General features: G+C 39.7%; 2 protein-coding genes across 2 annotated transcripts in view; both read right to left on the minus strand.

The window, feature by feature from the left end:
• Positions 1 to 277: 277 nt before the first annotated feature.
• On the minus strand, positions 278 to 8,676 carry LOC121633373 (solute carrier family 22 member 2-like). The gene is made up of 11 exons (XM_041975313.1): positions 7,569 to 8,676; positions 5,879 to 5,982; positions 5,581 to 5,735; positions 3,945 to 4,113; positions 3,593 to 3,707; positions 3,244 to 3,344; positions 2,917 to 3,131; positions 2,726 to 2,834; positions 2,249 to 2,361; positions 1,820 to 1,919; positions 278 to 510 (listed from the first exon to the last, which is right to left on the minus strand). The coding sequence occupies exons 1-11, from the start codon at positions 7,968 to 7,970 to the stop codon at positions 414 to 416; spliced, it is 1,680 nt and encodes a 559-aa protein (XP_041831247.1). The 5' UTR covers positions 7,971 to 8,676; the 3' UTR covers positions 278 to 413.
• Positions 8,677 to 9,644: 968 nt separating this feature from the next.
• Positions 9,645 to 13,839, minus strand: part of igf2r (insulin-like growth factor 2 receptor) — a 43,452-nt gene continuing 39,257 nt past the window's right edge. Inside the window, exons 50-51 of the mRNA XM_041975297.1 lie at positions 13,002 to 13,277; positions 9,645 to 12,920 (exon numbers count right to left, since the gene is read on the minus strand). Coding sequence (XP_041831231.1) covers positions 12,768 to 12,920; positions 13,002 to 13,277 — 429 coding nt within the window. The 3' untranslated portion in view covers positions 9,645 to 12,767. The remainder of the gene's footprint in view (positions 12,921 to 13,001; positions 13,278 to 13,839) is intronic.

The raw sequence follows: 13,839 nt of genomic DNA on the forward strand, positions 1-13,839 counted from the left end.
AGATTTAAGGAGCTGAAGCTTTGGCTTCACTTTTCAGACCATGAGGATTTTTCCTCGTGGTCTGACGTATCAGTTTGATGCTTTTATCTCTCAGTAGAACTAAAGCAAGATGATGGAGTCAGTCTGGGCTTTTCATTGGGAGTTGGCAATTTGGCTTAATTTCTTTTTTCTATTACAGGAAATGTGCTTTAACAACCTTTTTTATTATTTATTTAATGAAAACAGTTAGAGGTCCAGTTTTGTTAAAAGAAAAGTCTTTAATAAATTAAAACTGCAGTTCCATGGCAGAAAACACAACAGATTAATCTCAACACAAACATCTTACAGACACACACACACATTAAGGAGATAACTAATAATAACAGGAAACACTGTTTAACAACATAAATAAATACTTTGGTCACTGAAGAAGATTAAACAGTTGACGGATCTTTGTTGGATGAAACGTTGTTGTCGTTGGGCAGCAGGTTGGCCAACTGCTGGTTCTTCAGTACAACCTTCTCCTTCACTCTGGAAACCCAAAGAGATTTATTTTGTGCATCAAGTACAGAGAATCAGTTATTCATATACCAGTAAAATCTTGCTATTATTGATGTAAAAGTAGAAACCATAAAAGGCATAATTGGTTATTTCATATTTCATTGAGAAGATAAAAATCTGCAAATGAATCTATAGCTGATTAAAAACCTTTGCTTTTGTATCCCTGATGCTGTCCACATCACTGATGAAAATACAACATGAACACAGTATAAACAGTCATATGAAAAATAAAGCAAACCCTCTTTTAGTCCTGAGGTTTATGTCTTTGGATATAATGAAAATAAAAAATCTGGTTCTTACCAGGTCTAAATATTATACAGATACAGCTTCACATGAAAAATAAAACAAGCCCAAAATATCAGCCGTCTTCCACCAAGCTGGAGGTTGGGTGTGAAGTGTTTGTGATTATATTTTTGTTTGTGGCCATTTGCGTTATTACCAAATATCTCTACTTCAGTCTTGCCTCTCCGAAGGACATTGTTCCATAAGTCTTGCCGTTTGTTCTGATGCAGTTTTGGAAGCTTAAGCAGCGCTACCATGTTCTTTTTAGAAAGCAGAGGCTTTCTCCTGGTGTTTGCTCCAAACAAGTCATACTAGTTCTGCATTTTTCTAACTGTACTGTCATGAACTTTAACAAGTTAACACTTTAACACCATTTAACAAACTAACAGAAGCCTGGAGGGTCTGAGGGGTAGCTGTTGTTTCTTTTACATTTTCTTTGAGCATTGCACGGTCTACCTTTGGGCTGAACTTAGTGGAACGTCCACTCCTGGGAACACTGGCAGCTGCCTTGAATGTTTTCCACTTGGAAATAATCCTTTTTTCTGTAGATGGACCCTAAGTAGTTTGGAAATTACCTTATAACTGTTCCTAGATTGATTGGCAGCAACAGGTGCTTCTCTAATATCATTACTGATGTCTTTCCTCCTTGACACTGTGTTAACATACATCTAAATGCTCCAGACCAGCAAACTATCAAAACTTCTGCTTTTATAGAGGCGCTCACACTGAAGATGATCAGTTAATCAAGTGCATTTGATTGGCAGCATCTTGCTGTTAATTTCTGTGGAAGCAGTAAACTTTGATTCATACAGTTTCTGCATGATGGCTCAGTTTTTGGTTAATGAATAATGGCACAGTGTAACACGTTATGGGCTGTTGCTCATCTGAGGTTGCACTTATCCAACTTTAGAAGCTGGGTAAAGATAATATTTTGCTATGTGCAGAGACATAAAACCGTGGTACATGTCTTGTAGATCTTCTTTTGTGGACGACTTACCTGTCGGGGAACTCAATGTCATTGATGGTGTCGGGTAGCGGCACACCTCTGGTCTCAGGAAGTAGAAGCACTAAACCACCAGCCAGGAAAGCCAGAGACCCTGTGCAGCACAGGACACCATAACCACAACCTTAACTTTAATAACAGGTTAGCTCTGTATTTGATGGTGCTGGCATTTATCTACAGCTAGTTAATTACCATCAGGTAGTTTTAATTTTCTGTTTCTTTCTTTTCTCAATATTTCTGTTTCCAAAGAAAAGAAATAATACACTTTTCTGCAGTGGTTCAGAAAAATCTATTTTGTGGTCAACCAACAACTTGTACTTACAATTTAAAAAGACATGTGCTAATGTAGATGGAGGAGTCTGTGAAGCACCTTTTTGCCTCTACTGGTTTCTCAGATGAGCCATTTCATAATTTAAAACTCACCAAAAATGATGAGTGGCAGTTCCAGCCAGATTACAGCCAGTCTGTAGAGCAGGAAGGGAGCCATGATGCCTCCAACATCACACAGTGTGGAGCAAACCGATACTCCCAGGTTCCTGCAGACACAGCAACGAGTCAGCAAATAAATGTGGGGTATCTGTGACTTTTTTACATTGTTAAGCAGCTTTTCTGACAATGAATGGTGGATTTTTATCTTCTTAAAAAAGATATTCAGCAGCCATCTAAGCTGTGAAGCTGTCATCAAATCAATGTATACAAAACTCTGGTTTTAAGTAGGCTGTCAAACTGAAAAAGCGGCAATCATCTAACCATCCAAAGACCCCCAAAGCCCTGATTAAAGGGCTAGATGACCACCGCTGCTCATTCCTAAAAGAAAAGGGACAGCTTACCTCTGCAAACCAGTGTGTAGGAATAATTAAGATCGATCGATGTAGAAGTGTGTACATGTTCTAATCATACCTGACAAATGTTGGGTAGAGCTCAGTGTTAACAAACACAACCATCTCAAAGGCCATGGTGATCCCCAGCCGTCCAATGCAAGCCACCACGGTCTTAAACCAGAACATGCCTACGGAGATGGAGAATATAGGGAGAATATTTGACTTCACAAAACATGGAAACAATGACTTGATTAAGCATCAAAGACTCACTGTCAGGAATGAATGCAGTGATGAAGCAGGAAGCTCCGGCTATGATGTTGGCTGAGGCAAACGGGATGCGCCTTCCAATGCGCTCAATGGTGAAGAGGATGAGGAAGGCGGCAGGGAACTCCACCAGACCAGAGATGAGGAAGTCAATGTAGACATTTCCTCCCAGAATGCCCAGTCGCATGATCAAACCCTGGTACACCACAGCACTGGTAAACCTGGAAGAGGCAGAGAAAAGTAACTGCGGCCTCTAAAGCTCATAGATGGACATCTATTACATTTTGTAGCTTCATCTTTGGATAGATTATCTTAGCACTGATAAATACTCACCAATTGTAACTCAAAATTAAAGTGTGTTTCCTCATTTTTGGAGTTCTGATTAGGTCCATAAAGGAGGCAGTAGAGGAGTCTGCGTTATCATCAGTCAGAGTCTGCAGGGTCAAACAAGCACTATGTTATAGTTATTCCTCCTTTTAAACATAGTTATTTAAATATTTTAAAATCTGAATATGGTATTATCTCCGTGCTTTGTCACAGCTGTTAACATCATCCACCAAAAACCACTTAATCCCCCTTCTTTAACACCAACCAACGCCAAAGTATGTTATGTTGGGGCTGAAAAGATTCAGGAACCACTGATAAGCAACTTGCTTTATGTTTGCGATGACTCAGCAGCTACCTCGATATTCTTAGACAAAGTCATGCCATTTTCTTTGGCCATGTCCTCTGTGATCTTCACAGCTCTGGACTTCTTGTTCTGAGAAAGGAGCCACCGTGGAGACTCTGGGATAAACCTGACAATTAAAAATATCGACAACAGACAGGACATTGTTTGTAATGTGTTTTAACATGATGTGTTTGTATCCAAAGAAAAGCTGCAAAAAGTTTTAAATTTCACAAGAACTGATGTAAAATGGTGGGCGGTGCCTGATCAGGCCAATGAAGCTGACCAATCAGAGCAGAGTGAGCTTTGCAGGGTGGTATAGAAAATGTGGTGCAAACTTTAAGTTGTGTAGTGATTGTTTTCTCACCAGTAGTAGGACATGAAGATGATGTAAGGGACGGTAATGACCACCTGCAGCCAGCGCCAGTCAGTGATGAAGTAGGCAAGCAGAGGGAGGATGAGGATGCCGACACTGAAAAACATCTGGTAGATGACACCCACTGTACGTCTGAACTCCACCCCCACAATCTCTGTGACTGGGAGAAATTCGTCATGTTAATTAATATTAATTTCGGTCACGTTTACAATTAAAAATAGCCTAAAAATGAGACTGCTTTAATTTAACATAATATTGTTTATCTCATGTTGCAAACTCAGTAAATGTGTTCTTCACGCTGGCATGCTGTGGGAAGATGTGAACACAATGTTGGTGAACGGTCCAGACAAGCAGAGGGTGATAACGAGAAGTCAGTGGTAGGAAAAACCAGAGGTCAGGTTTTACATAAAACATGACGGATAAAACGGATATGGATTAAAAAAAATGAAATAAAGCTTTAAAGAAACAGCTGGCTTAGCAGCATTAAACAGAAAATCAGATTCTGATTAAGTCCATGAAACAAAAGGACTGAATTATTTGGTAATAATTGTAATTAAAACAAATATTTTGCAAGCACTAAAGAATGTTTCAGCATCATTTAAAGGTCCCATATTATGCAAAATTCACTTTTTAATGGTTTTGGAACAGTCATACTGGTGTAGGAGACCCGTAAGTGTGAAACTCTTTCAGGCGCTCTCTCTCCCCCCTGCTCCACCTCTAGGGAAGTAAGCGCTGAAATGAGCTTGTTTGAAAGCGTGTACGTTATGACGTCATAAGGGACAATAACCACTCCCCACAGAGCGATGGACCCGTCTACCGGCTCTCAAAGCCCGCCCTCTAAAAATCACCTAGCGCCCAGTGTTTTTCCCTCTTCGGCAACCCTCGTTAGCGGACATGGCTAAGCGACAGAAGCACTGTTCTGTTTGTGGCTGCATAAATGAACACGAAAACGTTTTTTTACTTCCATCCACTGAACCCACGAGGACTGAGTGGATTAATTTTATTTTTGGAGGAAATGTACCCGGAAAACTTCCAAAGGTTTTGCATGTCTGTGGCCAGCATTTCAAAGAGGACTGTTTCCACAACATGGGTGCATGGAAAGCAGGCTTCGCCAACCGTTTGAAGCTGAAGCCAGGTTCAATACCAACTGTCCGTGACACAGCTGGAGAGGTAAGAGCTGTACTGTTAGTCTTCTTGCTCGAACTTCTTCAGGAATGGGTTCCGGTGTTCCGGCGTTTGTTTATCCTTCACTACGCTGTAATCAGCGTCTAGTAACCGCTAAGGCCTAACCTGTCAATCACCTCATGACGGGCGATGCGATGGGCGGAGCCAACAGCTGAGCTGCTCCACCAGGGTTCCGCCCACCATAAACGGCACATTTCTGAAGCTGCTAAAAAGAGGGAGGTGAAGAGAAGCCGCTGCACTCAAACTGAGGGTCGATTTGTCCATACCATGGCGGAAATATTTCATTTAGATATTAATGAATGGTCTCAGATTGGGAATAAAGTGTATAATATGGGACCTTTAATCAACATGATGAGAACAAAACAAAAAGAAAACAATGGCATATCAAACTTTTCACAGATGTGCAAAATGTAATACAAGGGTTAGGACTAAACCTTCTTACTCAGCACATATCCAGCCACCCAGCCTCCTTTCACTCCAAACCCATAAAGGGTCCTGAAAACCAGTAGAGCCACGTAGTTTGGAGCTATGGCCACCAGGATGCCTGTGATGCCGTTCAGGAGGTTGGACATGAGGAAGCTCATCTTTCTGCCAAACCTGAAGACAAACAGTGATGATGCAAATTGTTCTTTAAGCAAAACAGAGCATTATCATCTTACTTTGTATTTTCAAATGAAGATTACTTAAGAATTTGAAATAGGAGGTGATGAAAAACATTAAACTGTCAAATGCAGCCTCACCTGTCAGCCAAGTAGCCGATAGCAATGCTCCCAATCAGAAAGCCCACGTTCAGAGTGGCCTGATACATGTCCACCAACCATCCATCAGCACACACCAGGTCAAACTGCAACAAGGCACAAAGTTAAACTGCTTCAGGTTTGTGACTTTTGGAGGATTTTGTGTTTATATACAAGGCTCATCATTCACATTTAGTGATCCAGATCCCAGTTTGAACTTCCAGTCTGTATTTCAAATGAGCTATATATATGATATGATTAAACCCTGAATAAAACTGCTGAACTGGTGTTTTGGTACCTGCTGGCTTCGTACTACTGACTGTAACATGAAAGTGGTTCAGAAAAGTGGATACAAGATTTGTATCATTTTTAAATAGCTACATGTGATCTAATTGCTTTTTGTCATTTTATTGAATGATCATTTTTAGCATTTTTATTTTGGTGCATTTATGATCGTTGAAGGGTAATTTGGGGTATTGTTTTCCTTTTTTCATCTAATTTTTGTAGTTTTTATTTTTTAAGCGGTATTTATTGGTGATTTTATTGGACAGTCATGTTTGGTATATGTAAGCAGATTTTATTGTTTGACGTTGTAATGGCTTCACTGTGGACCTGTATGTAAACAAAGTTTCCCATTAGGAACAATAAAATGACTTGACTAGATTAAATAAATGCCGTGCAATAAAACTTCAAATTAGGTTTAACTTGCTACGAAAACGTCTGCATGTGTGGAGGAAAAAATAAATATCTACTTATTAGATAATCAGTGCACAGAACATTTGACTAAGTTTTACAATAATTCATTTATTTTTAGCAACGTTACCTTTAGACATGTTGATTTCCTCTCTCAGCTATAGACTTTTAAGAAATGTATAGAAGGTTCTGACGTTGGGGGACCTGTTCTGTACTGAAACCATATCTAATGTTTTTGTTCTGCTTCTCTTCATCAGAGTTGGTCTTTCTAGAGATAATGTTCACATGTTGTACTTTGATCGTCCAATGAAAAGCTACAAAAGTTTAATTTTACAGTTAATGCAGAATAGCTCAGATTTTATTATGATTTGATAGAGGTTTAGAGCCACAGCTGCAGAATTACAAGGGAATACTCATATTCTTAATATGAATGATGCTTTTGAATGTGTTTTTGTTTAGTCTTTTTAGGCAAGCCTGAAACTTTTTTTTTTCCATTTGTGCTTTGTGCCATCTTAAATTATTCTTCACCAGTAACACATGCACTATGTATATATTTATACATCCTAACAAATCTCACACATTTTCCCTAAAAAAGTACTCAAATAGACCTTGTGGTTGCAGCGATATACTGATTTCATTATTCATTCAATAAACTTGTTTTTCTGCAAACACAAAGCGTGAAGAAAATGCTAAATTTATATCTTAGATGGACATGTTTGCATATACAGTGTATGACTTCTCTTGATGTTAAATAAAACAAGTTGTCCTTTAAAGTTTTTATAACTTAACTAGCTAATTACAATACGTTTTAATGTATCCATAATTAATTAGTTTTTCAAAGAAATTGTGTTTAATATTCAGTTTTATTAACCTAAAGCATCCAATGTTGTTGGTGAATAAATTATGGACAATAATGCATGATTAGTTTAACTAAAAAAATATGGATAATTTAACTTGTATTTTTCAGATTTTTCTTTTTTCCTCCTAAATATTTCATTACCTCAGTAACAAAGGACTGCCTTCCCTCATAGTCGTACTCCCAGCCCTCTGTGCAGCCCGTTGTGGGAGTCCTGCTGAGATCCAACTTCTGTGCACCACAGGTAAGCCCCGTGGCATTCCAGTCCACCTCGTACAGCTCGCAACTGCTGTGTTGTAGCACACCAGAGTTGTTGACCACAGGCACCGTCAGCTGGTGACTGTCTGCCAGGCTCCAGCCGCATGCCTGCCTCATCTCCACCACTGCACAGTCCCGGCACCAGTGATCCGGGGTGAAGCCCTGGAAGACGATCCCGACGTAAACACCGGCCCAGGGCATGGACACCATACACAGCAGGGTGAAGATTCGCTTCTGGCAGCGTCCGAACTTCCCAGCTTCTTCCAAGATGTCATCAAAAGTGGTCATCGCTGCAGAGATTTCTCTTCTGTAAACAGCTGCAACAAACAACTAAGTCAAAGTGCAATTTGTATGCAGAGCCTCCTTCTGCACAGTGACCACTGAGAGGCCACCACAGTGGGTTTTTAACAGCACAAACCAGAGCAAAGGTCCACAGAAATACGTTGGTTCTTTACACACCGTGCAGCGGAGCATGAAGACATTTTTGGTATCACTTTTACAGACGTCAATCCAACTGTAAGAACTTGGCAGAATGCCTGCATAAATTGCTCAGAGTTCATTAACATAAGTGCATCGGTGGGCCTGAAGGTGCTGCCTGTCCCTGCATCTCCTGCATACATTAATGTTGTCAGTCAGTTAACACTCAAACATAGAGCACCGTTTGGTCATGAGGACATGAGAGAAAAATGTGAGTACTTTTAGATTTAGCAGCAATTTAAGATTTTAAAAATCTGAAAGTTTCAAATTCATACAAACAAGTCAAACGCAGGACAAGTTATGTATGAACCAAAGTACCCGGAGCATGAGATAAATGGAACGTCTAAATCAAGTTTTTAGCAAGTAACACCTCATACCAACATGATAGTGGAGGGCTCATGATTTGGGCTTTGCAACCACAGGACCAGGACACCTTGTAGGATGGCTGAAATAGAAAATCATAATGGGTGTATTTTGTTTATACTTTATATCCTGTTCTCATATGTCAACCTGCAAAGAGAAAGAGGGTTTACTTTTTTTTCCTCACAAGCCTCTAGATGAACAGCTTTATAACAACTTCAAATCAAGTCTGATGTATCACTGTTGTCTTTTCTTGTTTAATACGTTTTGTTTATTCAGTGACATGTTGCACATCTAAATTTAGGATTAAAAGTCAAATTATTCCAGAAAAGTCTGATTCATGTTAGCGATTAAATTCAAATCTTAAATTCTCTGAAGCCTGAAACATAAATATAGAATAAATAAATAAATACATTTAAAAAAAGAAGCTGATTCTGGGCATGTAGGTGCTTTGCCACAGCGGTGATCCACCAAAAAACTCTTTATCCCCCTTATTTGTGAAGATTCTGACAGTTTTCCAGCCATTTAGAGACCGGCTGCAAGAGGATCCATTTGATACATCACACAGTCATTAAGCCCTTACGTGGGGGTGGTGGTCGCGAACACCAATGCATCTTATATTGGGGGTCGTGGCTTAAAAAGGTTGAAAACCACTGCTTTAGCACATATAAAACAAATCTCATAATACAGTTTGAAAGCTAAGAGGTTCTCACTCCATACACAGAGTTGTTTGTCCATTCAGAGGCACCGTAGTAAAAATGGTGGCACAAACACAGCAGCTGCCATGAATGTGAACCCACAGCAAGTAGATATAAATGGTTCATTCTAAGAGAATAAAAGAAAAGTTATTTTCGTAAAGTGATTAGATACCAGTAGAAACAGTTTTTGATGATAGATGATGATTAAATTTTTCTGTCATTTATCTTTTGTTACGAGCTGCACATTTAAAGAAAACCTGCCGGTGACTCTGGGTTTGATTTACTTCTTTCTAGAATGAAAATCCAGACTTTCCCTCAACTCAGGGTTAACGTTCTCAGGGATACCACCCAAGTCAACATTTCTTCTATTTCCCCCATGTTTTGGTCTTACTGGTCACACCGGATGTGATTGAACCACAACAGCAGGTAACAGCAGATCTCTTATTTATTCAAATACATTTTTTTACATCAATTTTCTTTTAAATAGGAAAACAGGCAAAGAGCTGCAAACATATCAGACTACAAAACTTACAACAAAAACATAATAATGATCTCCAACAGTACCAAATCATCACTGCTGCTTTAGTCACGGTTTCTGCCCAGTGTATCGCTCCTCTTGATTTAACCCATAATTTCAGTGAATTAACTTCACCCAACATAAAAGATTTTTCAGTTTCAGACAAAAAAGCACAAGGATGTTCAGGAAAATCTTCAGGAAGAGATGCCTCAGTACAGTACCATGCAGATGAGCCACACAAACTTTGGTGCCACATAAAGCCGAAAAAGACTCGATGCACTTGTGAAAAAACAGGACTTCACACACTGAACAGAACCTGCTGCTGATCTGTGACGAGGAGTGCTACGTCGTCTCCTCAGGAGAGCTGAGTTACAAAGATTTAAACACAGACAGTTGCTTCCACTTGATATAAAACTGCCTCCGAACAGGGTCAGGGATTTACTGACAGGCTACAATCAAAACTCCACACGCTGAACAAATGACGATAAAACTAAGTTCGTCAAGTCTGCTAACAGGCTGGATATCGTTTACCTTTAGCTGGACTTTTCACCACATATCAAAAGACATGAGTTCATGTTGATATTTTGTTTGTCTTTGGACTTAGGTAAAGTTAGCTCCTGTTCTTACGCTTTCAAAAGTAAATTAAAAGCTGATAAAATTTCATATCACTAATGAAATAACTGACCAACATAAAACAAAATAAAATTTAGAAACAGGAATAGTGACTGAGACGGCAACGTGATGTTTTCTACTTGTTTGTCAGACTATCGTGGAACAAGTCAAGCTAATCTGTACAAAATACTGAGGTTTCCAATGCAATCGCCAATTTTTTTTTTTTTATTCTTTTGGTCAGTGTTCTGGGCAAATATTTTTTACAAAACCTTGTTTATGAAACGTGTGTACAAAGCTTTAGAAATACCCTGACTGGTAAAGTTTATGACTGAGATTTCAGCAGGTTACAATGTTTTGTTGATAACTTTTGGCTGAATACTGAGAAAAACGGTTAATCTGCACTATAGATGAGTAACTGTCTCCTTCCAGATCAACGGGTTCACTCCTGAAGATTCACCTAATTCCAGGATGTTTGGAGGACTTAATGCCTGGATTGTTCACATCTTCTAGTTTGCTAGATATGAGGAAAAAGGCCTCAACACATCAGCCAGACTGAGACCATGTGAGTAGCATGTATATGAGGAGGTGGGTGATACAGATAGCTAACGGTGCTGTGTTTACTTCTCTGGTAAATGGTTTAGAACATTCTGTTTTGGCCAACCAGCAGTCGAAAAACTCACTTGTTTGGTTTTCAGTGAAATAAAACAGGTAAGCAGCCAGAGATGTGAGCCAATAAATGGGAGTTAACTTATCAGGTTAAATCTCTTTTCAAGAAACAAAATGCAGAAAAATGATTAAACCAGAGTTGAAATAAAGATCTTAATAATGAAGTTGGGTTTATCATTTCATTCAAAACTGTGTGAGAATGTGGTCGCTTTTCTTTTCTCAAGTTTGAATAAAACAAAGTTTTCAGATGTCATGTGACAGATTAAAGATAAAATATGGCACTGTTCACTCAGGATCACACGTTACCAAAATCAGGAAACTTGATCCGTTTGTGATTTTGCAAATTCAACCAAATGTGAGTTGGCGGGATGAAAATCACAAATACTGTTTATGAAACACTGCAGCTAGTTTGTATTATCACTGACACCTTCTATGGTTGGATTACTAAGGAAGAAAATACTTTAAATGTAGTTTAACATCCTGCATTTTTTCTTTGCTTCTTTCTTTTGATTATTTCATGCATTTGGCTGAACAGGGCGACTTCGGCACTACAAAATCTTGGCATTACGGAGTTAAAATCTCTCTTCAATAAACCAAGCCTGTACCATACCAGAGAAGTAGCAAAATCTCCAACTTTCTAACATTCGTACCAGCGGTGGCAGTAGAAATATGGCTTTAATGGGGGGGGTCGACTTCAAACCAACACAATCCAGACAGACATCTCCCGTTTCCCTTCAATCAACTATCCATTCACACTTAAGGCCAAATTCATTCTCACACACAACTGAGACAGACAGAAAATCAACTCAGAGAACCATTTAAAAAAATCTTGAAAACAAATGTGAGGATTCACTAATGAAAACAAAACAAAACATCCGCTTTATAGACATTATCTTCTATGTACAATGGTTCTGATCAAAACAAGACGAATGGATCTTTCGCTGGACAAGATTCATAGTCGAAAATGTAAATTCATCATCAGGAAGGCATCATACTTTCTTTTCAAGGGGAAAGAAAGAGAAAAAAACCTGCTCTAATAGCAACTGTAAACAGCAAGAAGACAGACCGGTGTCTTCATTCCCTTTAGAAACACCACCAGCCGACACCTTCGCTACCTGGAGCTGAACCTGCCTGCCATCATTTTAAATACAGTCCAAAAGGGCAAAAAGAAAAAAACACCTACTCCCTGTCTGCAATGAGACATCAGTTCATCAAAGTGCTAAAGCAACAGCACGACTTCATCCTAAACCACCAGGAGAAAACAAAGACATCATATAATTTAATCTTCTTTCACATCTTTTCACCAGTATGCCTCGTTGCAGAGCTAACACCCTGAGGAACCAACCACGCTCCTCCAGGATCAATGTTAAAGACTTCCAGCTGTTTGTGTTTTTATCATTTATAAAAGTGATGAGACTGAAGTAACTACAATGACTCAAGTTCTGCTGATTCAGAATTGTGAGAGAAAACTGGAGAAAATAAGGTGCAGGTCAAAACTGGCCTGAAGAACAGTTTAAACGCTGAGCTCTCAATAAATAAAAACCAACATTGGCAGTTTGCAGATGGAACTGAAGGAGTCAGAGTCGGCCCAGTAAAAGGTGTGGCCCGAATAAAAAAGAAAAACATCCCCAGAAAGAGAGAAGGGTTTCTGCTTTCACTACGTCGTCGGTGTTTTGTTGTTGTTGCTATTATGAAGACATTCACTGAGAGAAGAGTTCAGATTGGATGGAGGGAAGCAGGACGGATGAGGTGACACTACACCCGAAGGAGGTCCTCGTCACTGTCATCCTCGTCTTGTTTCCTGTTAGCCGCTGTGTTGTTAACGTGGTTAAAACCTGAAGGTTTGCTGCCCTTCCTCTTCCTGTCTGACTCATCCAAGAGGCCGACCAGGTCTTCGTCGCTCTCCTCCTGAAATTAAGACCTTATGTGAGGTTTTGGGAGGCGAGCCGGGATGCACGAATATATTTAGAATGTGGGGACGAAACTCACCTGTAGGAAGGCGCTGCGCTGAGCCGCTGAGCTCCTGGAGAACACGGAGGATTTTACTACTCGTACCCCCGGGACGCTCAGCACCTCGTCCTCGCTGTCGTCCTCCTGCTCGTCCAGTGAGAAAGAGTGTAGCCCATCTGTGTTCACGGGCTTGGTCCTGATGTGACCATTGCTATGGTTACTCCTGTCGCGATGCACGGATGAGGATGTGGGAGGGGCTTCGAGCTCCTCCATAAGCCACTCCATCTCCTCTTCACCACCTTCATCAGTGTTGACCTGCAGATTTAATGTTGAGGAACGAGAGCAGGAAGGAGAAACGTGAGGAGATTTTTCTGCATGTTTCATCATCCTTGTTACTTTTTCATGCTGCAACCAATTTTTTTTTTTTTTTTTTTAGATAAAAACCAAAATTTACCAGAACTGCAAATATAAAAAGTAAAATCTGCACCAGAGTTAAATTTAAACATAATCTCGAAGTAATCAGTTCATCATCGCTGGGTTTGCAGCTACAAACCAAGGACCAATCAACTGTTTGCAGGCTAAAGAGCCTCCAAATGCCAACACAGAAGAAGAAGAAGTAGTGTCGACTCTTCGTGTTTTTTATGATAGTGTTAAGGTAATGTTTAGACATCTGAGAGAGAACACAGTGCACAGAACATGAGCAGTACTTCGCCCACCTTCCAAATCAAGTTGAAGGGTCACATTTTTACATTTACAGCAGGTTAAGTGTTGTTAATATAAAAATGTGAAAATCAATGCAAAGGTTCAAACACCTCCCAGGTTCAGACTTTTGGATTCTTTTTGTTTCTTTGCTTTGTCAGACTATCTCCTGCTTTTC

The sequence above is a fragment of the Melanotaenia boesemani genome, chromosome 22, assembly GCF_017639745.1.
Source record: "Melanotaenia boesemani isolate fMelBoe1 chromosome 22, fMelBoe1.pri, whole genome shotgun sequence".
Taxonomy (NCBI): domain Eukaryota; kingdom Metazoa; phylum Chordata; class Actinopteri; order Atheriniformes; family Melanotaeniidae; genus Melanotaenia; species Melanotaenia boesemani.

Excerpts from the sequence above, each read along its gene's own strand:
- LOC121633373 (XM_041975313.1), bottom strand. The coding sequence starts at position 7,970 with ATGACCACTTTTGATGACATCTTGGAAGAAGCTGGGAAGTTCGGACGC. Across the intron at positions 3,345-3,592 it reads CTTTGTCTAAGAATATCGAG|ACTCTGACTGATGATAACGC; the intron begins GTAGCTGCTGAG and ends TTGACCCTGCAG. Across the intron at positions 511-1,819 it reads GACATTGAGTTCCCCGACAG|AGTGAAGGAGAAGGTTGTAC; the intron begins GTAAGTCGTCCA and ends TTGGGTTTCCAG.